This window comes from Nanorana parkeri, unplaced genomic scaffold (genome assembly GCF_000935625.1).
Source record: "Nanorana parkeri isolate BGI_ZX_2015 unplaced genomic scaffold, ASM93562v1 scaffold1431, whole genome shotgun sequence".
Taxonomy (NCBI): domain Eukaryota; kingdom Metazoa; phylum Chordata; class Amphibia; order Anura; family Dicroglossidae; genus Nanorana; species Nanorana parkeri.
In genome coordinates this window covers 399071-426707 of record NW_017307699.1, presented here as the reverse complement: position 1 = coordinate 426707, position 27637 = coordinate 399071, and the positions used below count along the sequence as shown (strand labels likewise).

General features: G+C 41.7%; 1 protein-coding gene across 1 annotated transcript in view; it reads left to right on the top strand.

The window, feature by feature from the left end:
• Positions 1 to 1680: 1680 nt before the first annotated feature.
• ZSWIM8 (zinc finger SWIM-type containing 8) overlaps positions 1681 to 27637 on the top strand; it is a 59541-nt gene continuing 33584 nt past the window's right edge. The window contains exons 1-11 of the mRNA XM_018569945.1: positions 1681 to 1771; positions 4566 to 4738; positions 5831 to 5938; positions 7091 to 7172; positions 7466 to 7586; positions 7814 to 8015; positions 9475 to 9650; positions 11352 to 12402; positions 13683 to 13814; positions 17142 to 17321; positions 20049 to 20232. Of these exons, the coding sequence (XP_018425447.1) occupies positions 1741 to 1771; positions 4566 to 4738; positions 5831 to 5938; positions 7091 to 7172; positions 7466 to 7586; positions 7814 to 8015; positions 9475 to 9650; positions 11352 to 12402; positions 13683 to 13814; positions 17142 to 17321; positions 20049 to 20232 (2440 nt within the window). The 5' untranslated portion in view covers positions 1681 to 1740. The remainder of the gene's footprint in view (positions 1772 to 4565; positions 4739 to 5830; positions 5939 to 7090; positions 7173 to 7465; positions 7587 to 7813; positions 8016 to 9474; positions 9651 to 11351; positions 12403 to 13682; positions 13815 to 17141; positions 17322 to 20048; positions 20233 to 27637) is intronic.

Here is a 27637-nt window from a genome sequence, read left to right as displayed (position 1 = left end):
GACCCTACAAGCAGCGGGGATCCATGGAGTCTCTCATCCCATCCCATCCATGGTATTTTTGATAATAGCAGTCATCAGCGGCTTGTGAGCCGCTGATGACAGCTATTAATTTAAAGGGGACAGTCTGCTGAACAGTTCTACTATAAGCTGATGGTCGCTAAAGCGACCATCAGCTTATAGTAGAACTGTAAATGCCAGGTCGGAGCTGGCCAGCTGGAAGCACTTTTGTAGGTCCATATGCCATACGTCCTTGGCAGCGAAAGGGTTAAAACCTCAGCAATTTTTGCATATATCTTCTGCTAGCAAGCAGTAGATATAAGCAAAAACTTTAAAAAAACAAAAAACCTTTTCAAACAGGTTTAAACTTACCTGTGTCTGCGCCGCACGCTCCCGTCCGAACATCTGAGGAGTCTCGGGCGGCCGGAAAGGATCTTGGGACGGGTGCATGCGCAGTTCAGATGTTCGGCCGGGAGACGAGGAGAGACGCACGGTAAGTTTATGGAGCAGCATGCACCCGCACAGGCTCCCTGGGACATCAGAGAAGAGGAGGACAGAGGAGTCGGCGCTGGATCGGAGACCCGCACCAACGCTGGAGGGACATCTGAAAACTACACTAAAGAAGAAGGTGATCGGATTAAGAGGCATGATTTAAGGTAAGTACACTAACACTACACTACACTAACATTGGGGGGGGTTATCCTTTAATGTCACTTTAAGCTGGTCTGAAATCCCAAAGGGCTGGTTTACTATACCCCGCCCACTAAAACGCTGCGTATATTGCGACAGCACCAGCAGTATGCGTTGTATTTCACACTGCCGAAGCTGACACTGTTCACATTTTTTCTTTCTTTCTTTTTTTTGTTTTAACCTTCTTAGTAGTGTACAATGCGTACACTCCGTTCAGGTCACTGCACAGCAGCGTGGTGTGGTGTGCTGCGCCGCTGTGCAGTGACCTCTGGTGGCATGCTGCATTTTTCTGCAGCACAGTGAACCGCCCATTACACCCGCATTGTAGCAGGAACAGGGCACAACAGTTGTTTTCTGTGTGTCCTAGTGGTGACGTACATTGATCTGATGCAGTAAAACACGTCACTGCTGTATGTGTGGACTCAGTGGCGGTTCTGTCCAGACCACTATCGTCAACCTGTGCTGGGTTGTGGCTGGGCGACAGCGGATACACCGGCCTTCGAGGCTGTATAGCCACCCAGATCACTTGTATTAGCCATGATCGTGTCTTCTTCTGCTGTACTAGAAGGGTCTAATGAAGCCAGTTCTCTACCTGTTCAATTGATGCTGGGTATGATTAGAAAATATTCTGCTAGACAGAGATGTTCTTCTGGAATTTAACATTGGAAATGGTCAAACATTTACACCATATCCAAACTATACCCCAGTTCTTTCAGACTGTCATTCTTGTCTTCTTTTACCACTGGAAAAGGATGAATGTATAAGTTTTGTTTAGGTTTTTTTGATGCATCTATTTGTCAACAAGTAACAGTATTTATATGTTTCATTTCCCTACTCTATGATCCTTAGTGAGATCCATAAGGTCATTGCAGCATAATCATAACAAGTGCTGGACATATGTAGGATAATGGGTAAAGGTAGAGGCTGAAGCTTGCAGTATAACTTTTTGAGGAAAGTTCTAGATTGTTTTTTCCTTCACATTTCTACAGGCTTTACTCCTGCTTGGCAAATGGAAGCGCTGATGAGTTCCAGAGGGGAGAGCAGCTATTTCGCATGAGAGCTGTCAAGGATCCTCTACAGATTGGTAAATAGGAGTTTATCCTTACTGATAGTTTAAAAAGATGCCTATGGTTTTCAGTTTCATAATGGCATTGAACTGGCGGCTGATCTCAGTCTTACTATGGATGCTATTTTAAAAGATTCTGAAACCGAGGCAGAGTTCTCCACCTGCCCATTCAGGGAACAGTGACAGTGTCTCCTGATAGGTCACCCCCCACTCTAGCAAAGTATACTAAGACTGCCATACTTCTTACCGCTGCAGGAGTCAACCCTGAGTAAGCTCTGGTGTTGGATGATAATAGAGCTTACCTGAGTGGATGATGTCACTGCCCACCACACATGACATTGTTCAGGCCTGGTGATTGGCTGCTTTAGCCCAAACCCTGTCGCATGGGTAAGGTCACATATTCTCCCCTTTCTTGAAAGACCTGCTCTGTTAGAGCAACGAATTGAGAGATCTGAAGGAGTGGGGTGATGGGGGAGTATGAATGGGAGGTAGGACTATCACCATGAAAGGGCAAAGTGACAGCTTCTTTCTAATTAAGTGGTGTGGTTCGTTAAATAACAAGTCTTCTTTAGTCATTTAAATCTGCGTTTGCTTTAGACTGTTTTGTAGTGCATGGGTATTCTTTTATAGTCGCTGTCCGCTTCGTAAAAATAACCTTCTGCACCGGGAGTATGTGTGGAAAGGCCAAAGATGAGTCATAGCTCCTCGCTTGCTATTTTAAGTCATACAAATGATGAAGTCTGTGGATACGTATCACAGAAACGATATGGAAAATACGTAACATAAACACATTTGTCAAGTAATCTGTGCTCTTTAATAGTCATTTGAGCCAGACAAATATTAGATATTCATTCAAACAGTGCCTCCAGATTAAGGTGATACACAATTAGAATGAGCCTTTTCAGTCATTCATTCAGCAACAATATCAGTAGATGTAATGTATTGTGGTAAGTAAGTGCCCCCTTGGCCTCAGAAGCTGTAGGCATTTTGCATAACTACCCTCCAGTCACTGGCATGGACTTGGTGAAATTTTGGCTTGGGTTTCCTTGCATGAACTGCCCTTTTCAAATCCCCCCCGCCTCCCCCCCAACATTTCAAAGGGATTTGTATCAGGGCTTTGACTAGGCCAGTCCATGACTCTTTTCTTCTTTTTGAGTTTTTGCCTAAATGCTCAATGGCAAACTGTAATCTTATTCTAATGTTTTCTTTTGGACAGCAATGGCTTCTTCCTGGCAAACCTCCCATGTGAATTCAATTGGTGCAACCTTTTTCTGATTGTAGATGCATGCACTTTGAGACCAACTGTCCCAAGAGTTACCTGCAGATGTTGCAAAGACATTTTAGACTTCTTGGAGACTTTTTTTGTTATTTAGTATCAAACAGTCAGATCTTGGGCTGAACTTGCTGAGTTGGCCAGTTCTGGACAATTTTTAGCAGTTGTAGATTATTTTCCATACAGGGGAATGTTTGATTACAAATAATTTGGTGATCTTGTTTAATCCTTTGTTAGACTCTTATAGACCTCCACAACATTCTTTACTTCATGCCTTAGAGAGCACTTTTGTTATTGGCATGATGACACCAACACACATCAAGAGCAAAGAGAACACCAGACCCCTATGTATATGAGGTTTAACTAAGACAGGTTTCCACCTGCCTACTCCACACAGAGAGTCTAGTCATTGACACCTAACACCCATTTTCTAATTTTGTAAATATGAAGGGCTGGTAAATGTTGGGGGTGTACTTACTTTTTGTCACATTAACTGTATTTTCATTAATTTAGATTATGAGAATAAATAGGCCATGTCAAATTTATGTGTCATTTGTTCAATTTTTATCATCTCATCTGTAGGCACTGTTTGAACCGGCAAACATTAGATCTTCATTTAAATATGTTAAAGTCAATGATTTCCCTGGGGTGTAGTTACTGTTTCACATAACTGTATGTGAGAATTTGACACCAGGTTTCAAAGCAAAAAAAACACAAAGACAGTCAGGTTGGGTAGTCTGCTTGCCTTCAATTTAATTATAAACATAAAGCTAATTTATTCTGTGCTTTTTGAGGTCCTACCAGTTGATGCAATAAAAAAAAAAGCAAATTTTACATTGCTGTTGAATTGACAACATTGCTGGATATCTTATTAGACTTTTTTGTATTTCATGATGGCTACAGTGATACAGCATCTGACAAATGTCAGTTACAACATCTGTTTACTGTTTCCTCATAGAGTCCAGCCATTCAAAGTCCATACTGGTCTAAAGTCCTGATGAAGGGGAAGTGTCAGAGCCCTTGAAACACCTTGGTTGTATTCTACCCTGATATGAACTAATTAAAACAACCCCACAGACTCTCTATGATGATTGGTGTGGTGCATTTATCACGTTCTCAGCATCTCTGTAGACCTGTCAGACTTTGGTGGAGGAGACTCATCATGCTCCATCCCTAGTGATGTATGATTTAATGCTGCGTGCATTTGTATGTGTTTAATGCCCAGGTCATTTAAAACTTACGGCAACTGTGTCTCCAACACAATCTTGATTAAGTGCCATTATTTAGATAATCAGTGTGGACAGATCTGCAAATGTTCCCCTTTTATGCCAGTACATGTCTCTTGTGACTTGGCCGATAAGACGAAGGACGGAGGAGCTCAGTTTCTCACAAATTGTGCATAACAAAGAAGACAATTAGACTTGGTGTTGCCAAATCAGGGGCTGGATTTGGGCTATTAATATTTAGCTTGTGGGGCTTAACGTTTTGTTTTATATAATACATCTACCATACAATTGTAAGTATTTCTACTCTTTGCAGGTTTCCACTTGAGTGCTACGGTAGTACCACCTCAAATGCTGCCTCCAAAAGGGGCCTACAATGTAGCCGTGATGTTTGACCGGTGCCGAATTACATCATGCAGTTGTACCTGTGGAGCTGGAGCCAAGTGGTGTTCCCACGTTGTTGCCCTCTGCCTCTTTCGGATTCACAATGTTCGTAACTTGTAGTAAGGGGGAGGCTTGAATACAACTTTCACCACTTTGTACAGTTTGAAAGGGATTGGAATATGTGCACCTTGTCCCTCCAGTACCATTGAAATGCAATACATGTATCCATACATGCTGTGATTATACTAATGTAGCCATCTCTGATTCAGTCACAAGTATGTCACATCTGTACCCAAGCAAGGAGTTTTGGTATAGAGAGAGACTATAGAATTAAACTGGTAAACTACAGAAGGCTTTCAAATATCGCATTTCCGCTATGTGCATAGACAAGGTAGACTGAGCAATATTTTTCTGTGACAGTAAGTTTGAATGAGGAAGAATATAAGTGGTATTAGGAATTGCCAGCATGTAGGCCTATGACAATGAAAGGTTAGCTATCTATAAAAATAACCCGTTCCAAATAATAACTAAACAGGTTAGTTCTGTTGGTTTGTATTAAAGAGGACCCATACCTTTTCATCCCAAACCTTTCAGAATTGAACATTTTATTTTGTGCATAAAGCATTTTTGCAATTCTAATATAATTAAAGCAGAAACATTGGGAGAGTAAAATGTACTCTTCCCAATACTTAGACCCGTATATAAAGATCAAGAGCTGAGCAATCATGAACCACTGATCACTCAGCTCATTGAGGGACAGGGCACAGCCAGGCAGAGAGACAGAGCCAGCTGTCAATCAGGCAACGGGTTGTATCCTGACCACATTGTTGGGATGTTCCCCAGCTGCACCGTGGCTCTGCACTGTCAGCAAATGGCAGCTAGTAGTCTACTAGATGCTGACTGTGGGTCACAGGAGGACATTAGTAAATGTCCTCCTGTGACCCAAAAGAGGACTAATGCCAGAAAAAAGGTTTGGCTTTAGTTCTCTTTTAATCCAAGGATTCCTGTTTATAAATGTATTTATTTGACGTTTTGGGGGTTTTGTTTTCTTTTGGTTTAGTATGTTAAGTTCATAAGAGGACACTTGTACATCTTGTATATGCCTCACAATTTATCTTAAATAAGTCAGGTTTTTTAATGTTTTTTTTATAGCTTCATAAATGATCTGAAGTATCTGTGTAATTCTACTCCCCACAGGCATCAGCAGTCTGTTTACGAGCCCCAGTTTCAGAATCCTTATCACGTCTGCAGAGGGATCAGCTGCAAAAGTTTGCCCAGTATCTTATCAGTGAACTGCCACAACAAGTGAGTATACAGTTTTGTGCACATGTGACATGTATATCTATGCTTGGGTATGTTTAGTTTCTTTCCATTCAGTATTAGGCAACTGTTTTGAAATGTATTTGCACTTTTGCAGCCAAATTGGGATAACAACTACTTTATATTTGTTACATGTTCTGATTCACATAGGATAACTTTAAAAAAATATTTAAAATGTGCAGCGTACCCTTTTTTTTAATGCTCTTCCTGCTAATTCCAGGACTGAAAAAGCTCTCACTGCGGAGTTTTTTTTTTCCAAATAATTGTATCTCTGTCTGTACTGTGCTGGCAGATTTCATCATTACTTATAAATTAGATGTGCAGGACTGTCTGTCCTAACAAGGGGTTAAAGACCTGAAAACGTATGTTAATGAGGGGGGCTCAGTCTGTCCTAAGTCTTTCTATTAGGACAGTCAGAGTTTCCTGTTACTGAAACTGAGAAATTTGCAAAGTCCCGCAACTCCAACAGTCTCAAAGGTAAGAACTATTTTTGTCAAAAATATTTTTGGATATGCTGTGTAATTAGGAACACATAACAAAGATAGTTGTCAATTGTGGCTGCAAAAGTGGAAATACACTTGAAAGGCCTGTGTGGATAGGTTTTGGGCTTGCATCAATAGCATCAGTTTGACCTCAATTTAGTCCATAATAGAAGTCACCAGCACTCGATGATATGTGCAAGAAGTAAAGCACTTCTGGGCGACCTGGTGCCATTTTGTCGCCCAGAAGAAGGGACCCTGCGTGGCCCCTAAACGTTGGCTGTTTGACGCATGTGACAATCGAATAAAAAGTGCTTTACTTCTTGCATATATCATCGAGTGCTGGTGACTTCTATTATGGACTGCCTCTGACACTGCGCCATCCGTGTTGTCACTTCAAGCACCAACCTCTTACTCAAGGTCTGTACGCTGTATGGAGTGCAGGTGATTTCGTATTATCGATGACCTCAATTTAGGATACTTCTGAGACCATTCACAATTCATTGACAAGTGCATTTGACCTGCTTTAAGCAAGTTTTGTATTCTTATAAATTTGGATGGAAATGAAAAAACCCTCTTGAAACAACACAAGCCCATTGGCATGCATTGGCACAGGCCCTTAGTAATTTGTCGCTTGTTTGATTTTCTTTTTACTTAGATCCTCCCCACTGCTCAACGTCTTCTGGATGAACTGCTCTCTTCTCAATCAACTGCCATTAATACAGTGTGTGGTGCACCAGGTATCCTCAGCAATATGGAATTCTTGTATATCTGTGTGGAAACTGTGTGTGTTGCTGTTTTCTTCTGTCATCCATTATTGCCAAGAAGTAATTTCTAAGTCTTGCAGCACAGCCAAAAGTAATAGTGTAAAACAGGGGGGACTGAATATATACTGAACAGTAACCGGCAAGGGGGGAATTCTAGAATTGTGATTCCATGGCACAATGATATAGGCCAGACAAGAATAGAGGACTGAGTATTCACATTCATTTAAATGTGGCTTACTAACTTGAAAACCGACTCTGTATTCCAGACCCCACTGCCGGACCCTCTGCATCTGACCAGAGCACCTGGTACCTGGATGAATCCACTTTGAGTGATAACATCAAGAAGACACTTCATAAGTTCTGTGGCCCTTCTCCTGTTGTTTTCAGGTATTTTCAGAAATATTCAGCAAGCATCACAATATTAATTATACACACTAGCCAGATAAAAAAAAAATACATTGCATATTTATATGTGAGCTACTTATTTCAGCAACCTATGAATGGATAACACCTTTCTATTATGTTAAAACTATCATCTGCTAACACAGTTTGTAAAACAGGGACTGTTTCAGTGGTCTTTTCAAATAGAATGTTTACTTTGTTGCCCTCAACAGCGATGTCAACTCCATGTACCTCTCATCTACTGAGCCCCCAGCTGCAGCAGAATGGGCTTGTCTCTTGCGCCCTTTACGAGGACGGGAGCCTGAAGGTATCTGGAACCTTTTGTCAATTGTTCGGGAGATGTTCAAGAGACGGGACACCAATGCTGCCCCTTTACTTGAGATCCTTACAGATCAGTGTCTCACTTATGAGCAGGTATGGCTCATGTGCTAGAAAGCATCACAAACGGCATGTGTATGTGTCAGAATTACTTTTCTCCCTATTCAGGCCAATGGAAATGCAGAAGCAGCTTAGAAGGCAATCAGAAGCATCTCAAATACATTTCAAATGCAAGCTTCATGCACCTGAGTTCATGTTTGGTTGACTCTTTACAAGCTATTGTATGGTAAAGCATTGAACTATGTACAGATCTTGCAGTGCTCTTCATTTTAAATGGTACGTCCCACCATGCGCATACATTTTAGTGCACCACGTCTGTCTGTGTGTTCTGGTGTGCGGCACTGGGAAAGTTTAAATTGAAAGTGCCGCCTTAATGCCCTTCAAACAGTTGTTATGATAATACATTACACCTTTTCCCCCTGAAGTGACGGTATTTGATTTAAGTCTCTTCCCATGGTAAAATATTTTTATAAAGGAGAAAGGATAGGAAGTTGGTATAAGATCAGACAATAGGAAGACAGAAGTGAAAAAGAGACAAAGCATTTGGGTGAACAGGGAAGGGAGATAAGTCCCTTGCTAAGTTAGAAAACATTTGCTCTTTGATAACTAAAAGGCTTCCAGGATGTTTGTTGGCTGCTAGGAACAGGCCAGTCCAGGAGATTGACATGCAAATTAATTTATTCAGCATTCATAGGTTTTCAGTGATCAGCTACACTTACTTTTTTTATTATACATGCCCACTCGGTTTTAGTAGGGACCGTTTGATTATGCCTATGGTATGGAGTAATCATTTAGGTGACTGACGGGGAAAATGAAGGAGGATCCAGAAATATAGAATAGTGCCAGTTTAGAAATGTTATTCAGGGTCTGGCCTCTTGCGTGAAAAAGGGTCAGTAGTTTTTCCCAGAATGTAAATTGGCCATACACAAAAAAACGCTCCATTGTCCCTCCTTCGCCAGGCTGTTTTACTCTGACAGCGGTGGATGGACCGGCTCTTTTGACAAAAGTCGAGCAGTGTGTGGCACACTGAGGGTCAGCAGCACTTGGCTGAAATTAGAGCATTGTGTTGTCAGCATTAGACAGTTAACACTGAAACAGGTATCCCTTGTGGAAGATTTTCTGCAGACACCTCCCACAGGCAGGAAGTGTGCCTGCTTTACCACTCTAGCTGAAGTTCTGTTTTAGATGCTGGAATTTGTAATAAGAAAGCCCAAGCTCTGCACTTGTGCTTGCTCCTACAGAGGATTGTGTCCCTGCTCCAACTGCTTCAGCTGTATATCTGCATATACTGACATCCTGTTATTCATGCATGGTATCTGAAGCCCTGGAGTACTAGCTTTGCATCGGCCATGTGCTGCCTACAAAAGGCTAAATGTGAAATGTTTTTAATAGGCTTTCTGATTCAATGCGTAAATACAGTATGTACAAAAACGCTATTTTATAATTGTGAGCTTGTTTTATAAGTACACTATTTTAATTCTTGTTTCCTTTGTAGATTACAGGGTGGTGGTACAATGTGCGTACTTCAGCCTCTCACAGCAGTGCAAGTGGCCATACTGGTCGCAGTAATGGCCAGTCAGAAGTTGCCGCTCATGCATGTGCTAGTATGTGTGATGAAATGGTTGTCCTCTGGAGGCTGGCCGTTCTAGATCCTACCATCAGTCCTCAAAGGTAAGCAAGTCCTAATTTGCATGTTGAAATGTATATTTCCAAAATGAATTTAGTGTAATGTATTGGGTTTAGTTTCCTCCCAAGCTTCTGTCTGTCTGTCTGTCTTTTCGGTTTGTCTGTCTGCCTATCTCTTTCTCTAGTACTCTCTGAATCTCATTTTAGCTCAAGGTGCAAACACAGCTTCAAACTGCATATTGATTTGATCAAAAAACAATAAACATCGCTCTCAGAACGATGCTAAGTGTGGTGTGTAGGATGTGCGGTATGCTGCTCTAAGAACCAGGAGGAGAATGCCTGTGAAAACTACGATGGAAGCACAAGAGCGCAACGACCATACAAATACATTGTTGTAGAGACTGCCTGTCTCTATATCAGAAATCAAAGAAGGACTTACTTGTGGATCCTGGGGATAAGACGAGGAGTGGCCCTGGTGGAAGATCACAATGGTCTGTGCGGTCCTCCTCACTGTGGATGTGTGGAGTGGGTGGCATCCGAACCATGTGACAGTGGTGTAGGAGGCAGTAATGTCTGGCCGGTAGGCGGCCAGAAAGAAATTATATGGTTGTTGAAGGTTTGGGGAAACAAAAGAACAACGCGTTTCAAGGAAGCCCTCTTTCTCAAGCTCGACAAAGAAGCATGTCCACACATCCACAGTGAGGAGGACCGCACAGGCCATTGTGATCTTCCACCAGGGCCACTCCTCGTCTTATCCCCAGGATCCACAAGTAAGTCCTTCCTTGGTTTCTGATATAGAGACAGCAGTCTCTACAACAATGTATTTGCATGGTCATTGCGCTCTTGTGCTTCTATCATATCGATTTGATTCAATGCTGTCAATGTGTGACAGCCTCTTGCTTTGGTACATGCCATTAAACAGATATTTTCTGGAAGCAGCACCTCAGTCATTCAGTTTTTGTGCTCCGTCATGAGATTATCAGACATGCCACATGCATAGTTACTATAAATAGCTGTTATTTGCAGACTTTTACTAGTGCAGGTAATGTTTCTATTATTTTGTGAAGGCTTAGTAGTAGGGACAGGGTGTTTTCATTTTCTCCCGTCTTTTGTGTCTTTTTAAACCATATATTTTGATTTTGATTGTGAAAGAGCTAAACAATGTGAAATACATAAAGTGTATGTAAACCCTAACAATGAACTTCTCATATTTTCATATTTATTTTGGTCTTTTAAATATACTCTTAAAAGCATTTTGTTATATCGGTTACAAAAAAATACCAGCTGTTCCTGCCGAAAATCCAGTGAACCTCTAACTTTGTTGAGCTATCAGTGCTGCTCAGGCATTATTATCAGGCCTGCCCGACTTCTCTCTAAACTACAGGACACGCTTCCCTATTTATTGTAATTGAGAATACCGGGAGGTGTTTTTTTTAGTCCTAACACGCTTCCTGTCCTATGGTGGAAATACTGCTCCTCCCTAAATACAGTAGGTTAAATGAGTGTTGTCACCCTAGGACAGGAACTGTGTTGCTGTTCGGATCACCATAAGTATAAAAGCTTGAAAAAAGAAAACTAATACTACATGCACACTCAAGGACTGGTAAGATGCAATTTATTAAATATTTGCTCCTGTGTATAGATACACTTTTTAGTATGACTTGTTTCACCTTTATAGTGATGTTGTCTCTGTATTGAACATTATCACAGTTTTACGTCATACTTTGTTGTTCATTTGCTCTGTAGACGGAGAGATCTTTGCGCCCAGCTACGTCAGTGGCAGCTAAAAGTGATTGAAAATGTTAAGAGGGGTCAACACAAAAAGTCCTTGGATAAACTCTTCCAGGGCTTCAAACCGGCAGTGGAGGCATGTTATTTCAATTGGGAACAAGCATACCCCATCCCCGGAATCACTTACTGCAGCACTGACAAAAAGAACTCTTTCTCCTGGGTTAAAGCCTTTCAACAGAGAAGCTGCCGACTTCAGTGCACAGAGGCTGTGTGTGAAGGTGGTCGGGCGCAAGGGCATGAGAGTTGCCTGCTTTTTGGAGACAGATCACGTCCCTCTTCTCAGGAAATGTCGGTACGCCCAAAGGAGCTTGTGGCAAAGAGGAAAGTGGCTTCTGAAGTACCTCAAAGAGTTTTAAGACGGCTTTCTGCAGAAGGGGGAGAGAAGAACATATACAAGTCCACCGTTAACAAAACAAAGATGCCAGCAAGTAAGTGTATGGCCAATAAGCACAGCGGCAAGCGTCGAATGAGCAGTGAAGACAGTTCATTGGAGCCAGACATGGCTGAAATGAGTCTTGATGATAGCAGCATGGCGCTTGGAGCTGAAGCCAGCAATACCTTTAGCTTCATAGAATCCCCTCTAAGTAGGAGGTATCGAGACAACTTTGAGGATGAAGGAGGTGTATATTATGCGGAGAACCTGGAGCCTTCAGTCACTACCAATCAAGCAATGCCTAAGGCTGAAGGTGATCTGATAGCAGAAGCTTCAGTTTCTGCTTGCAGTGGAGAGGAGGACCTGATTGTTGCAGATGATGTGGAAGGTAAAAGCCTCAAACCAAAAGAGGTGGCACAAAATGCAGAGGTGGCTGGTGTTCAAGGGGAAAGCAAAGGCACAGAAGAAAGTGAGAACCGTGAAAAGGGTGAGGAAGAAGATGACTATCAGGCTTACTATGTAAACCCTCAAGAGGCAGCTAAGAATGAAGATGAGAAGGTAGATGAGGGGACAGAAGAAGAGCAAGATATATTTGCAGGAATAAAGCCTCTTGACCAGGAGAATAGAATGGAGGTAATCCTTTAATGTAGTATTGATTCATTAATTTACCAAGATCTGATTTATAAAGCATTTTACCTTTTTAGTTTAATAATGGATAAGTCGAGTCCTGGACAGACACATTTTAACATTTTCTCTCTATCCAAAGCAAAAGAAAAAACAACATTGTAGGTTTTTAGGCTTCTGATGCTGAGCTTTTTAAAGTTGGGCTTTAAGCTCCATGGTGCCAAGCTCTTCCCCCATCATACATTTGAAATGCCAGAGCCTATACTGCCCTCTGAAACACTGCTATTTGACAAGTGAATTATAGTAGGCAAGGCTTAACGCTCCGAGGGGATGGGGAAATCATCTAAACAATGGCAAAAGTCAAGGGCCCTTTTACAACCTGGGTCTAGGATACAGGGGAGATCCACAGGGTTTGATTTGAACATTAACCTGGGTAGCACCTGTATATTCGAGCATTTTAGCAAGGTCAGGTTCATTTTAGGCAATACACTATGTAACCGTTGCCCATAAAAAGACCTAGGGTACCTGTATATGGGTTGTAGTTTCACTAGAAAGATGGGTGGTGAGACATCTACCTGTCTGATTGTACATTGCAACTCTGCTTATGAGCAGAAGCCATGCACATGTGTTTAATACTCTCCCTTCCTACCCTCCTTGCAAAAAGTAAGAATTGTCTTACAGGCATTTGATGAGCATGATGAAAAAGGTCTGTATGGACGTAGTCAATGTTTGAATCAGAGCAGCATCAGATTGTGCAAGGCCAGCCTCAAGCTGCCCATACACCTGTCAATTTCTTTTGTTCAATCTGTGGGCTGAACGAAAGAATGTGATGCGATTCCTCCATCAACACAAACAGTGTGTTGATCAAGAAATAGTCGCTGCGTGCATTGTATTCCGACAGGTTCCACCACCATCTGTCAGAATACCCGATCAGAGCGGGGCAGCTCTTTGGCTGCTGGCACTGATCGTATGGAGATTTTCCAGCCGGCTCCTACGATCAGCTGAAAGGGAGCCGACAGCCCCATACACTGGCCGAATTTCAGCCGGTACATTAAAATCTGTACGAAATTCAGCCAGTGTATGGGCACCTTAAGAATTATGAATTTAGATGCATTTCTAAAGATAATTTTCTTAAACAACTTCATAATGTGTCAGAGTAGTTGGCTGATTATTTATCCTATGCCATGGTAAGACTAATCAGTGTAAGCAGCAGCTTGCCCTGGAATATCATGGCAATTCCCTGTCAGTTCATTGTAGTAATCAATTGCATGATTGTCTCTTGTTTTCAGGTACTTTTTGCTTGTGCTGAAGCCTTGTATGCTCATGGATATGGTAATGAAGCTTGTCGTCTTACAGTGGAGCTAGCCCAGGATCTGTTGGCTAACCCACCTGACCTGAAGGTGGAGCAGCCTCCGACTAAGGTAAAGAACGCAACTTTCTGAATATTAAATATCATATGGTACAGACACACAAGCCAAGTGAAGCATCCAGTAATACAACTAGGCCTAAAGTATATGTAAACCCTAACAATGAACATCTCTTGTATTTGCTCTCTTTTGATCTGTTAAATATTCCACTGAAAGCATTTTTATTATATCTGGTCAATAAATAAAAAAAACAACCTGCTGATCCTTTTATAAATCTGGAGCTCTTCTGCGTACTCTGTAGTATTATCTCAAGCAATGTTATCAGCCCTGCCCACTTTTTATAAACAATTTTTATTAAGAAAGTTTCACGGAAACATCCTTACAAGACACATAGGTGCATAAAACAAAAACCAAACAAAAAAAACACACTTGCCTCGCAATCCTAGGGCTATACAGATCCCAATGGAACTTCCGCCACATAAAATCTAAGACATGCAAGTCATTGGTATAGAGAAGAATCACTGAATGAGGCATATAAGGGTCCTTTCCCCTGTATAGGCTACGTTTCCACCTCCCTGAGGGACACACAGCCGCGCAACGATGGAGGGGAGCATCTCGGGGTACAAAACAACAGATTGGTGGTAGGGTACCCACAAGAGAGCCCTGACCACTTTTTGTTAGTGAATTGGTAGAAAGGTACCTGACCATCTTCTGCACTATGAATAGGTAACACTTGCTGAAAATGAACAGTGGCAGCTTATAAGAGATCTGATCAGCTTTGACGGGAGTCTTTTTACTGCAATTACAAACATTTTATAAACTGACTTATATTGTACAATATGCTAGTCTCGAAACAACTTTTCTAAGTTTATCCTAAATTCTGTCTGCAAATGGGTCCTTTGATTTGGCGATGAATATTTGGATGCAGTTTTTTTTGGTGCTAATAATTTTGTGAGCTAAATACAACAAAAGTTTAATTACATTTTATTTGTAGAATTACATATTCAGTGTGACAACTATCATCGCTGATTCCCCTGTTAGGGCTCATGCACACCACTGCAAGAGGGCCGTACAGCCTAAAATTGGGCACATTTCGCCACCCAAGAGTCATAGGGCCAGCGTACAAATCATGGTAATGTCTTCTTTGCACACCATATATTTGTTTTCTGCACACCTTAAAGCTTCAAAATTGTGACTTTATTGATGTTCCTCTAGAATGACGTAAAACTGCGATGCTTTTGAACCAAACAAGGTCTCTTTGTCAGGCAAAGTAACACTTTGCCTTATATAGAGACCCTACGTGGTTCTGAATGCAAATTGCAATTTCACTTCATGCTGCAAGAACGTCACTAAAGACAACATTTTGAAGCTTTTAAGGTGTGTGGACAAATATTTTAATAGGTGCAGTGTATAGCCACAGCCAGCAAACCTGTACAAATAACATGACAGGCTGACGGATGCTTCGGCTGTGCCCATATAGTATGCACATCTGAGTGGTAACTGCATAGAGGGATGTATATGCTGCTCCAAATGCAGAGTGTCTGTGTTCTGGGCAATGTGTCATACAATGTATATATTATATGCTTACAGATATAGCATCTGTCAGCCTGTCATTGAATTTATACAGGCTGGTTGGCAACGGCTGTATGATGTACCTGTATCTACTGGGCGGAGAAATAGGTCCGAAATGCTCTTCTGGCCATGTGAATGATCCCTAATTGGCTTTATTGGCATGATCGCAAAACTGTACTAGAGGTTTAGGGTAAAGATTTGGTTCTGACTTTGGCCTAGTGTAGATGGCCATTTTTTTCTTGTCACTGGACTGCCTTGCTGAAACAGTTTAGGAGGATATGAAATGCAGTATTTCCTTAGGGCTAGGTTTAAAGCTGAACACCATGCAAACAGGCAAATAAACAGATGAAATACATATATGAGAGCTGTTTACATGACAAAAGATTTGTATTTCTTCCTGAGATTTACACAGTCCTTCTAAGACGGCACAACCAGCATTGGGGCTTGCCTTTTTTGTCTGGCAGTTAAGAAATACAACTAGGCCTTGTCCCCAGCCCCTAGTCGGTAGTTTGACAAAGAAGAAGAGGCAGATTAAATGGCTTATCTCTCTCATTCTGCTCTCCCCTTCTGTCAGCACATAAGCACTGCAGCACAACTAAGTGGCTCTTTGTGCTGGTCTCCCCCCTTCCAGTCTGAACTCGGCTGCACATGGGATTGTAAAAGGCTGATATCAAGTCAAACTCACTCACTTGAACTACTAGTTGCATTTTCTTATTGAACGCATATCTACATGAACTCGTGCTGCTTTTATCCTTCTGTGGAGTTTAGCTTAAGGGTTCATTTGAGGTTAGAGATCAGTAAATGACTGTTAGCTTTTGAATAACATTTTAAGGTGTGTTAAGTGTGCCAAAATAACAGCGGGGTTCAAGTTATTTGGGCAGGAATTGTATTTGTAGGAAATTCTGGAGCCAGATCTCTCACAGCCAATACAACTATGCCAATTTTTAGAAGCCAAAGATGATCGTACTGTACACTTGAGGAGTTATTCTGGCTTTCGTTATAATGTGGGGAATGTTGGATACCATAGCCGTGATTTATTTAGCTTTGAGAACTCCGCCATTATAGCTTTGTCTTCTGTGTGAGCAGCAGAATACTATTGGGTGATGTTTCTAAAACTAGCAAAACAGAAAAATGGTCACCAGCACTCCAGATTTTCATCAAAACTAAATCCTTTTATTCATTCTCACAGGTCATATCACCGTGCGTGGCAACGTTTCGGAACCTGTCCGGTCCCTTCATCAGTCAAACAAAAGTGATAAAGATCAGTTATCACTTTTGTTTGCCTGATGGACAGGTTCCGAAACGTTGCCATGCATGGCGATATGACCTGTGAGAATGAATAAAAGGATTTTGTTTTGATGAAAACCTGGAGTGATAGTGACCATTTTTCTGTTTTCCAAGTATTTGGCGGCGCCGTCTGCGGCCACTTCAACAACCCCCCCACATTGTATGGGGCTTCTCAGTCAGGAGTGCGGTGGGACTCTCTATTTGACTGTTTCTAAAACTAGAGCACAGGTAGAAAACAGGACCATTTCAGAAATGTGTGTTTTTCCAAAGTGCTGGTTATTTATAGCACACAAATGCATACTTTGTTACTGTTTTATGAAGTCTGGGGCCGTGGCTTTCTCTGCAAAATTTCAATGCAAAGAGTTCAATGACCGAACTCTGATGAAGCAAGTCAGACTTGCTTTAGCTTCGAAAAACAAAATCATGCATTTTGAGAACGCGTGCTGATGTTTACCAAGTTAAAATGAGCATTTTATACATTTCTTCCTCTGAGCTTACCATGCATTTTACTTTTCCTGGCAGGGTAAAAAGAATAAAGTTTCCACAAGCAAGCAGACTTGGATTGCAACAAACACCTTGTCAAAAGCTGCTTTTCTTCTGACTGTGCTGAGTGAGCGGCAGGAGTTACACAACCTGGCTTTCTGTATTGGCATGTTTGCCCTGGAACTTCAGAGACCCCCAGCATCCACCAAAGCACTGGAGGTTTGTCTTTTTCATGAATCTGAATCATGGGGGCCCGGGTTTAGCTCTGCCTTTTGCTGATGCAATTGATGTTTGGCATCACATATGTTGCAACTGCAGTCGCAGGTTAAAGCCTTGCTCCAGACCAAATGTACATTTAGTTATTAATGGATTTGGGAAGAGTTAACATTTCTGTCAGGTTTTTATTTCTGTGACCCTATTGGGGAAATTATCCAGCACTCTCTGTCCCTGTTATGCCTGTAAATGGAACGGGCGTAACAGTTGTTACCAGGATGGAAAGGGACAGGCAGCAAGAAAAAAACCTTGTCAGAAATTCTAATCCTTCATCTTTACTAACATGTGTTTTTCATATTGTCGTTGTCCCCATCAGAGAGATGAATCAGGTGACACAGGAAGTGAGAAGATATCTCTCCAATAGGGACACAGATGGCAATAAAAAGCTGACATAGGCTTTAATATTTCTATTGCATCTGTGGCTTCCAATGTAAAAATTGTCATGCGTAATTTTTCCAAACGAAACAAAATAGTTGAGTCAGGTTTGGGCTTTAAACAAAGCCATTGTAAAATATAGTGCAAATAGAGGAGGTTGGTTACTATTGAATTGGCCGGTTTATGTTCTGTGTTCTTGCATTGCTTTAAAAAAAAAATATATATATATATACATTTATGGGAACATTGGAAAGTATGCTTATAGGAGGTCTTCATTTAGCTAGTTATTCTCTTAGCTGATTTTCACACGTTTATAATATTTCGAGATCCAATACAGTCGCATGTAAACACTTTGCATTTAGACTGATTCAGAGGACACAACCTAAGGAGTGGCTCTTACTTTCTTTTTAGCATTCATCTTGTGAGTCTGACAGCTCTTAGCAAGTTTGCAATGATTACCTTTTTTCCCCCCTTATTTCCGCTATTTCAAAGTGCCATTTTAGGGCATTTACAGGGTCCACGGTCCATTTTAGCACCCTCAACAGTTTAGGCAGTTCAGATTTCTAAAAGTAATTAAACTGCCTGCCAATGTATTTAAACCAAAGACTCTGCATCTATACCAAATTGGTATCCAACTAGCAACCTACAATCTCAGTTAAATGACACTAAACTCAGGAGTTAAATTTTAAAAATACATTCAAGTAGCCTAACTATTAACGATAATGTATCTTATTTGTGTATCACTCGGCTCATATAATCTCTGAATTGTTGCTGATTCTGTCCTTCCTTCTGGACAGTGGCTACTTTTGGTCCCTGTGTGTGTCCCATTGGGACCTGTCCCTTGGTCCCCATGGTGTGTTGTGCAGTAGCCACTGCTCCAAGCTCCCTCCTGTGATGGACTACAATCTCACGTTTAGTTAGCTAATTTTGTGTTGAGATTGTAGTCCATCCCGGGAGTGAGCTTGGAGCAGTGGCTACTGCACAACACACACAGGGACCATGGGAAACAAACGTAGCTATCCCCCAGAACAAAAGGACAGTGTCGGCATGAATTCAGAGGTGATTTGAGGATCTACAGCTGAGTGATGCACAACTAAGCTGCATTTTTGTTAATAGTTAAGGTACTGTGTAAACTGTTGGCGCTATATAAATCCTGTATAATAATAATAATAATACTACTACTTGAATGTATTTTTAAGATTTAACTCCTGAGTTTAGTGTCACTTTAAGGATGTTAATGGAGGAAACACACCTAGAAGTATCGTGGAGAATGCTGTCCATACTCAAATAGTTCTACTCCCCTAATTATCACTTAAATAGGATAGCTCCAGTAGTAAAAATATGACTATTTGCTGTATTCTCAGGGGGTCCTCCAAATCTAAAGCTAGCTGTCACCATTGGATGATGGGTAGGTATGTGTGTGTGTCTACACAAAATAGTTCTGCAGATTACAACATAGATGTACTGCTCAGCAATGTGTGACTGTACGCAGCAAACATGCCCCACCGGAAGGCTGTCTTTTACTGATTGACAGTCATCTAATATAGTCTGTAGCCATATTTATGATCTGTATTCTGGCAGATCTTTTGTCTAAAATGATGGAATATACAAAGTTTTTTATTTGCATATTCTAAACCAATGAAAGAACGTTTATGCCAGTCCTCACTGACCTCTCTAGCTGCATGTACTTTACTTTAAAGTAATTCATTCTCAGGTTTAATTAAGTTTACAACTCCAAAATGACTTGTAGCTACAGTGGTGAATGAGGACTTGTTGTAAAGATAGTTTACTGCTTGTATAAATACTTAAGCATACTTTATCAGACACAGGTTTATTTTTTTATTTTTTTTAGCATGTCAATTTTTTAATGATCATAAGGTAGTACAGACATGTTCAAGCTAGGTGCAAGTATCAATAAACAGATTGTACCTGCGAAGTACATACAGCAGTTCTTATCAAATGAGAAAAAGAAATAAACCACAAGTAATAATAACAAGTAATAGCACTAATATTTAGGTGAAATTGTGTGGCAATAATGTTAAATCTCTAGAGAGAAAATTATAAGTATAGAGCAGTGGGTAGAAGACAACCTCCTCGCCATAGAGGTAAACGTAGGACGTTTTTAAGGGTCATGACACCCTGAACATGTGGGGGTGATAGGCACAGGTTTATTTTAAAGAAACAATGAACACCACCTACTAATATTAAACATAATTAGCTGTTTTGCTGGAATCTTTTGTATTGCCTCGATCTATCCGGATGTTTGTTTGCATATTGAATTGTGGTTTGTCTTTCCAGGTAAAGTTGGCATATCAGGAGTCTGAGATTGTGTCACTATTGAAGAAGATTCCATTGGACTGCAATGAAATGAACACAATTCGTGAGCGAGCTAAGGAGTTACGGGATGGCACTTTGTGTGATTATCGGCCCGTCCTCCCTCTTATGTTGGCCAGTTTTATCTTTGATGTCCTTTGTACTCCAGGTAAGACTGCTAATAGAAATGTTAGTTTTAAGCTTGGCTTCTTGATTCTCAACCACTTCCGGGCTGCAATACGTCTCTAGACGGTGGCCCTCAAAAGTGGTTAAGACAGGAACATGGCTGCTGCAGCAGTCATGTTCTTGGTATCGTTTTTAACACCCAGCGATGGCTATTAATGTACAAGCGGTCCGGCGCCTATACAGCCGCCAGATCATTTGTACCGTGCGGCGCCTGCCACCTCCCATGCCGCGGCCGTCATCGGCTTCCCCGGGCACCGCTGTCCCCGTGTGGTGCGGCGGGTCTCCCTGCAGCGATCGGAGAGAGATTCAGCGGCTTCCAACCGCTGATCTCTCCTCCGATCACTGGATCCGGTGTCACGATTTACAGTCTCAGGCTCTTAGAGCCAGGAGAAGAAGCTGGGGAAGCAGATCTCTGCTTCATCAGCTTCTTCGGGGTGCCTAGGTGATATTATGTCTCCATAAAGAGCACCTGTCACACCTTATCTGCTAAAGCCCCCTATGTAATAGCAATAAGGTTAGTGTAAAAAAAAAAAGTGTTTACAAATTTTAAAAAAATGAAGTCACATATAAGAAAATAAAAAAATGCAAAAATGTTTTTTTTTTTTTTTTAGTCCCCTGCCCCCACGTACACGCACATAAACACACGGCGGTGCGCCTACGTGTGAAAACATGTGCACTACACATGTTACATACCGCTGCAAACGGTTAGCACTAAACTGACGAGCGTGAAAAGCATTTTAAAGTTTTGGGTATTGAAGTTTTTTGCGACTTCAGGGGCGAACGCATTTTAAGGCTTGACATGTTTGGTATCTTTTTACCCGACGTGACCTCGTCTTTTATATTTTACCAAAAGATTTGGTATTATATTCTGTTTCTGTGCACTACATTTTATTTAGTTTATTTTATCCTAAAAATACTGGTTTGATAAACATTTGCGCAAATACTGCAACTAGCATCTCTTTATTCTACATGGCCTCTGCTTTCAGAAATTATATCAGAAAATATATCATTGTTTGGAGTCTGGAGCTGTTTTCTAGCCAAAATTTTATATTTTATCATGTGTGCGCAAATAGTAAGAAATTGATCCGGACAGCAAGTGGTTAAAAACATTCCGTTCAAGATCTTGTGTCATAGTGATTCATTTCTAGAAATAATTAAAGCCAATTTCACCTGAACATTTTATTTTATTTTTGGAAAGAGTGGGAAAGATTTACATTGCCTGTAAGATGTTTACTTAGGAAAAGAAATCCAGTTTGGTTTGTTACTTTAGTGTTTTCCATTTTAGCAATATGAGATGTTTGAATCATTGGAGGAACTACATATAAAATGTATTGAAGGGCTACGTCCAGCTTTTTTGTTTTCCAGTTTTTAGTTTTGATGGAGTGGAAAAGGTTTAGAACTCATATAAGATTTTAGTGCTCTGTGTTCCCACTGCAGAGATTTCCCCTTTTCTTTTACTGGTAACGTCCTTTGTGTGTCTAGGTGGATAAAGTACAAGGAAATGTGATCAGGGACACACCAGTAGTACAAACATGACTGAGGTTCTATCTCAAACCCCCATTATCCAAAACCTAATAGGGGCCGTAGTTGGGTTGTAAACACATGCTTACCTCTACTACTCAAAATAACTCCAATTTCTTTATTTCTAAAATGTTTATTACCGACATTCTGGGTAATACACCCCACCCATACTGATAGTTTATAATAATAAATTAATAAGTAATGTTTGATAATGAAATACTATCAGTAGCCACAAGAGGGCAAGAAAGACCTGCAATAACATCTGTGACATAACTCAGGTTACTTTGCACTCCATTTCTAATTTTGATTTATTTTTAAGGTTATGTACTTATTTAAAATGCAAAATGTTTACTAATACCACGTATCCTGTGCTAGTTTATATTTTCCACCTTTAAAGGTGCTAGACCTCTGTGCCATCCCTTTTTTAAACCATCCCAAGTGCTGTTTTAAAACAGTTATGCTTTAGCAGTTATTCACCACACCGTCATTTTAAAGCAACAACTAGACCAGCCCTGAGCCCAGGACTTGAATCTATGCTGTTGAGCACTCACTAAGTTTGCTCTATAGCAAAGCAATTGGAACACAATGCTTCCACCTCTGTTAGAAGATCTCATCTCCAGACATAAATGTTCTTAACCCTTGCAGTGGGGCTAACCCCGCACGACAAGGGTTAACTGCTGGTTTTGGTCTGGCTGCAAAAATAACAGTTATACTCACCCAAACCTCAGAGCCAGCTGGTACTCCCTTCAGCCAGCCTCCTCCGCTGCAGCGATAGTATGTCCCTCAGCATCGTCAAACATGTATAGGGTTTTATGATTCAAGAACCTTAGACCACTTCTGGGAGGTAGAAGGACCGGCCAGCTGCCTCCGAGGATCAGGCGAGTATAAAGGTGCCCATACACCTTACGATTATCGGACGAAACTTTTCGTCCGATGATCGAATAGTCGTACGATTTTCGTACGGCAGCCCCATCCTGCCCCGATGATCGCAAGAATCATTTAGCCGTAATTAACCAAAAGCACCTGGACGAAATGCGGTAATTGATTTGTCGTATTTTCGTTAGCGCAAGCGCAGTGTACATCGTACGACTTTTGACGGACGGAAACGCCAGCAACCTTACGACAATCGTACGATCTAGCAAAGTTTTCAAACATGCTTGACCGTCAAAAGTCGTACGATTGTACAGTACTATCGGTCAGACACTGCAATGCACACATGCGATTATCGGACGTAAAGTCGATCGCATACGATTATCGTCCGATAATCGTAAGGTGTATGGGCACCTTTTACTTTGTTATTTTTTTCACCAAAATGAGCACTTAACCCTTGCAGTGCAGAGTAGCCCCACTGCAAGGGTTAAGAAAATGTTTGCCTGGAGTTCTTTAAAGACTGTCCGTTTAGAAGCTGTCTTTTAGTATTACTTTGTTTTTATGCAGACTATCTTAAAGTTATGCAGACCAATTTTTTTTTGTGTGTGTGTAACAATGTAACATTGAAAGGGGGTGGGGGGGAGCAGATAATATCCTTTTAGTCAGACGGCTTTGTTGATTTATATTTTGGGGTGAATATATCGTAGAATGCGTAAATATTGTACAAAGGAATATTTATTTTTCAAAATTTGCTTAGTCTTGAAAGTTGTGAAAAACAATGTATAATACATTGCAGTGACCTGCAAAAGTTATATTGCGAAACAAAAACAAAACAGGGAAAAATTATCTGGGCCTCACAGGGGTATAGGGAAAAAACGATTCTGGCACTTAAGAGGTTAAATAGTATAACATGCATTCTATTTTCTTATGTTAGATTTAGTGATTTCCTAAATGTAATTACATTATTATGGATTTGATTTATAGCTGAATTTTGAATCTTTCCTATTGTTACTGATTAGTTTAGCGATTTGTAGAATTGAGCATTTCTGAACCTTGTACATCCTTCACAGCTGAGCTCACACCTACATGTGTAGCTGTTGGGCCTCAGCCGTCAGTTTTGGAATACTGAGCATGCATTGACCAGAGGAAACAGGGGTTTTAGCTCAGTTCTTGTTAAAATGTAAAGAAAAGTTGATGCATATTAGTTGGCTCTGGCTCTCAGAACCAGGTAATTGCAATGTATCTACTTTGTTTTACTTGAAATAAAATTAGCACTTTATATCTAATACACCTACAGCATTTTGTGAACCTGTGGCCAGCCATGGTTATACAAGGATTTGCATGTTCTCTACTCCATATGGCAGGGTGACAAGGCAGGAGCACGGTTAGAAAACAGGGACCGAGTGTTCACCAAATAACAGGAAATGCCAGAACAAGGTCCTTCATGGCAAGATCACCAGCTGTTACTTTAATGAAAACAGCAGATTGAAAGATATTAAACATATGGCGGGGGGGCGGCCCCTTCTTCGGGACGCAGAAGCGATCTGGCGACAGGTAAGTCGCCAGGATTGCTTCTGTTGTAAAGCCGACAGTCGGCTCTACAAGTTTAAACAGAATCCCGGCGGCAAAAGTCACCGGGAGTCTGTTTAAACAGCCCCGATGCTGGCGACGTACACTGTACGTCGCCAGTCACGAAGGGGTTAACATATGACATTTAACATATTAAAGCACATATGAGATTTGGATTATAGGGGTTACATCTGCTTTATCAAGCAGTAAGTAAGATTTAAAACTATGCCCATGTTGACCTCTGTAGCTGCAGGCACTGTGCAGCGAATCATTTGCTCTGATATTGCTCTAGTTATTCTATTAGCAGTTCAGCTAATCCTGCTCCCACTCCCGGGTACAGAGGTCAAAGTCTGGCCACTGGTTCACTTTAAACTATAAGGGCTAGTTCACACCAGCCACAGTGCGTTCCGGACCGATTGGCTCACTTTGTGTTGGGGCGAGAGGGGGTGTGGTGGTGCATTGAACTCAATGGCACCGCAGCCACGCCCTCTGACCACAGTCCGATAGGCCGCACGGGAGTTCATGGCACATCAATGCCTGCGTTGAGGCCTGGTCAGAGAAAATGCTGCAAGCACTATTTTTTTTCTGACCGGACCGGAATGCAGGCATTGATGTGCCATGCGTTCCCGTGCGGCCGATCGCACTGCGGTGCCATTGAGTTCAATGCACCACCACGCCCCCTCCGACCCCACCCCAACACAAAGTAAGCCGGCCGCAATGCGTTCCAGCCCCAATCGGTCCAGAACGCACTGCTGGCTGCTGTGAACTAGCCCTAACATATCAAACTGGTAAAGAAAAAAACCAAAACTACGCCTGCGCTGCTTTGCCTCTCGCCCGTGCGCCCCTCTGGTGCTTCAGGGGGGGTGGGTGGTACCGCGGGTACCGCATTGTCCCAGGAAGTTTTTTCTTCTGTCATGGCTGGGTTCATGACGCGCGTGCAGCGCGCCTTGACGCAGCGCCCTCCTAGGGAGCGGGCCCTGCCTTTTGAAGTCCCCTGCCTTGTCAGGGGAGTCCGAAGAGGAGGGGGAACTGCCCGCGCCATCACCTCATCCTGGTCCGGGTGATTCCTCACATCCTGATTCTGCCAGTGAGGATGAGGCTGCGTCTATGCTCCTGGTCCAGGAACGTGAGACGGTTTCAGCACTGGTCCGCGCTGTCAGGGAGTCCCTAAAAATTGAGGATGTTGCCAGCACTTCCACGCTGCCGCATGCAGGCGTTCCGCCAAGGTGTTTCCTTCTCCTTTTTTGATAAATTCATTTATAAGGAGTGGAAACGGCCTTCCAAGTCCTTTGGGCTGTGGCGCTTTTGCGGTCCCTGTACTCTCTCGGGCGCTCTCATGCGTCCGGTCTTGGCTTCGGCCTTGGTCTCTCAGACTCGGAGTGGGCTAGAATGTTACATCAGGGTCTTGCGGAGGAGAACGTCTCCCCCGCCTTTGTGGAATTGACGGACCAGTTGGTTCAGGCCTTCGTTATGTCTGTAATTCGGCCTTGGATGCGGCGCCCTTGGTGTCCAGGGTGTCGGTGTCAGCGGTGACGCTTCGCCGTTTGCTCTGGCTTAAGTGCTGGTCGGCGGACCAGACTTCAAAGAAGTCTCTTCAAGATTTGCCCTTTAGTGGGATGTGGCTATTGAGAGCCAGGTCCTGAAGGACCGGGGGTTGTCCCATGCGGTCATATCCACTATGCTCAGAGCATCAGGGGCCGCCCCTAGGCTGTAATTGGTCTTTAGTTTTGTGCCTAGCGTCCTTCTCCTGCAGGTGGCGATATTACCCTACCATTCAGGAGTACAAAAATCCTATTTTTTAAACTTCTTTTTGAATGTAAACTATATAATTAATAAAATAACTATTGTAGGAATATAACCCAAAAACGTGTTTGTCTAACCATCTACCCCGACCCCCAGATTTAATATCTGTCCAGAGCTGAAAATGGAGTGTTACTGGTTGAAGCATCATGAATGCAGGCGGTTCTAATATAATATACAGAAGGTTCTCTTGGCCCTGATGAAGTGGATGCTGTCACTTCTTCCTGAGAAATGTTTAAATAATTTTGTTATGTTTAGCATGGATGCAACCCGAACAGTTATTGGATTGTTCATCACTAAATGATTTGGTCAATAGTCAGTCAGACCTCTGACTAATGTACCTTTACGGAGGAAAATGAAATGATCAGCTCTGCTATCACTAAGTAATCGAATCTGGAATGGGGATGATCAATCATTCTTGCACACTTTGTGATCTTTTAGATGGCAGAGCAGTGTATTGTGAGCCTTCAAGCCTAGAGTTAATGGGCTACGTTGATTGCTTAATGAAAAGCAGCAGTCAAAGTCATACTAAGGCACATTGTGGGTTTACTGTCTGTAGTTGTGATTAGCTTTTTAGTGTCCATGTCGTATAAGAATTGTGAACAAAAGCAAAATACAGTCAGCTTGAAGAGCAGTATGAAAGATGCTGTAGCTTATTAAAGTCTTAAGGCTGTGACTGTTTTTAACTGAAGGAAGGTGATATCTTGCTTCTTATCACTGAAAATATGGTTAGACTTAGTCATTTTGCACATCTGCCCCATTTTTTGCATAGAACAGTTGTAAACAGTTATCTACTTCATCCCGTGGAGTTTCAGCTTTTCACTGAAGATTATTTGTAATTTCTGATTGGTTGTTATAGGGTGGCTTGCACAGTTTGGTTTGTGCATAGCTCTTTACCTTATTATAGGAATAGTTGGGAAGATTCTTGTTGCATGGCTCTCATGTTGGTAACGTCTTGCTTTGGTCACTGACGTAGAACAAGCCCTCTGATTTTCCTGATCTGCATACTCTCTCTGAATCATTGACTCGATGTGCTGAAACCATTGGTGAGCATAACAGCCATATAACCAGTAGAAGATTTCAGATTTACCTGTCTGATGACAAGTTTACTTATTGGATAATATGTGTTGCTGGGATAAATGGAAAGCTGAATTCCAGGCATGTATAAAAGACACAATTTAATGCAGCTTTGTATTCAATAATAAATCAATAAATCGTTATTTAATGCAAGCAATGTAAGTGCCTGAATTGGGCTTGGTGTCAGCCTCTGTGCAGCAGAGCTCAAAATGAGACCCAGAGGGGCAGTGCTGGGAGGAAATCATGTTTGCTGCATGCACATGTGTTGACAAGAAACATTCTGATAAGATGAGAGAGCAGAGTCAGTAGAGAGATAACCTGATAAGTCTGCTGTTGCCCCATCACTGTCCAATCACAGGCTGTGGGTTGATAGTAGAGGTGCACCGAAATGGAAATGTTAAAACCAAAACGAAACCGAAATAAAAAAAAATTGTCAGGCCAAAACGGATACTGAAAATATTTTTTATTTTAATTTTTTCACATTTTTCAAATATTTTATTTTAATTTTTCTAAATAAACTTTTTAAATTTTTATATTTATTTTTATTTATT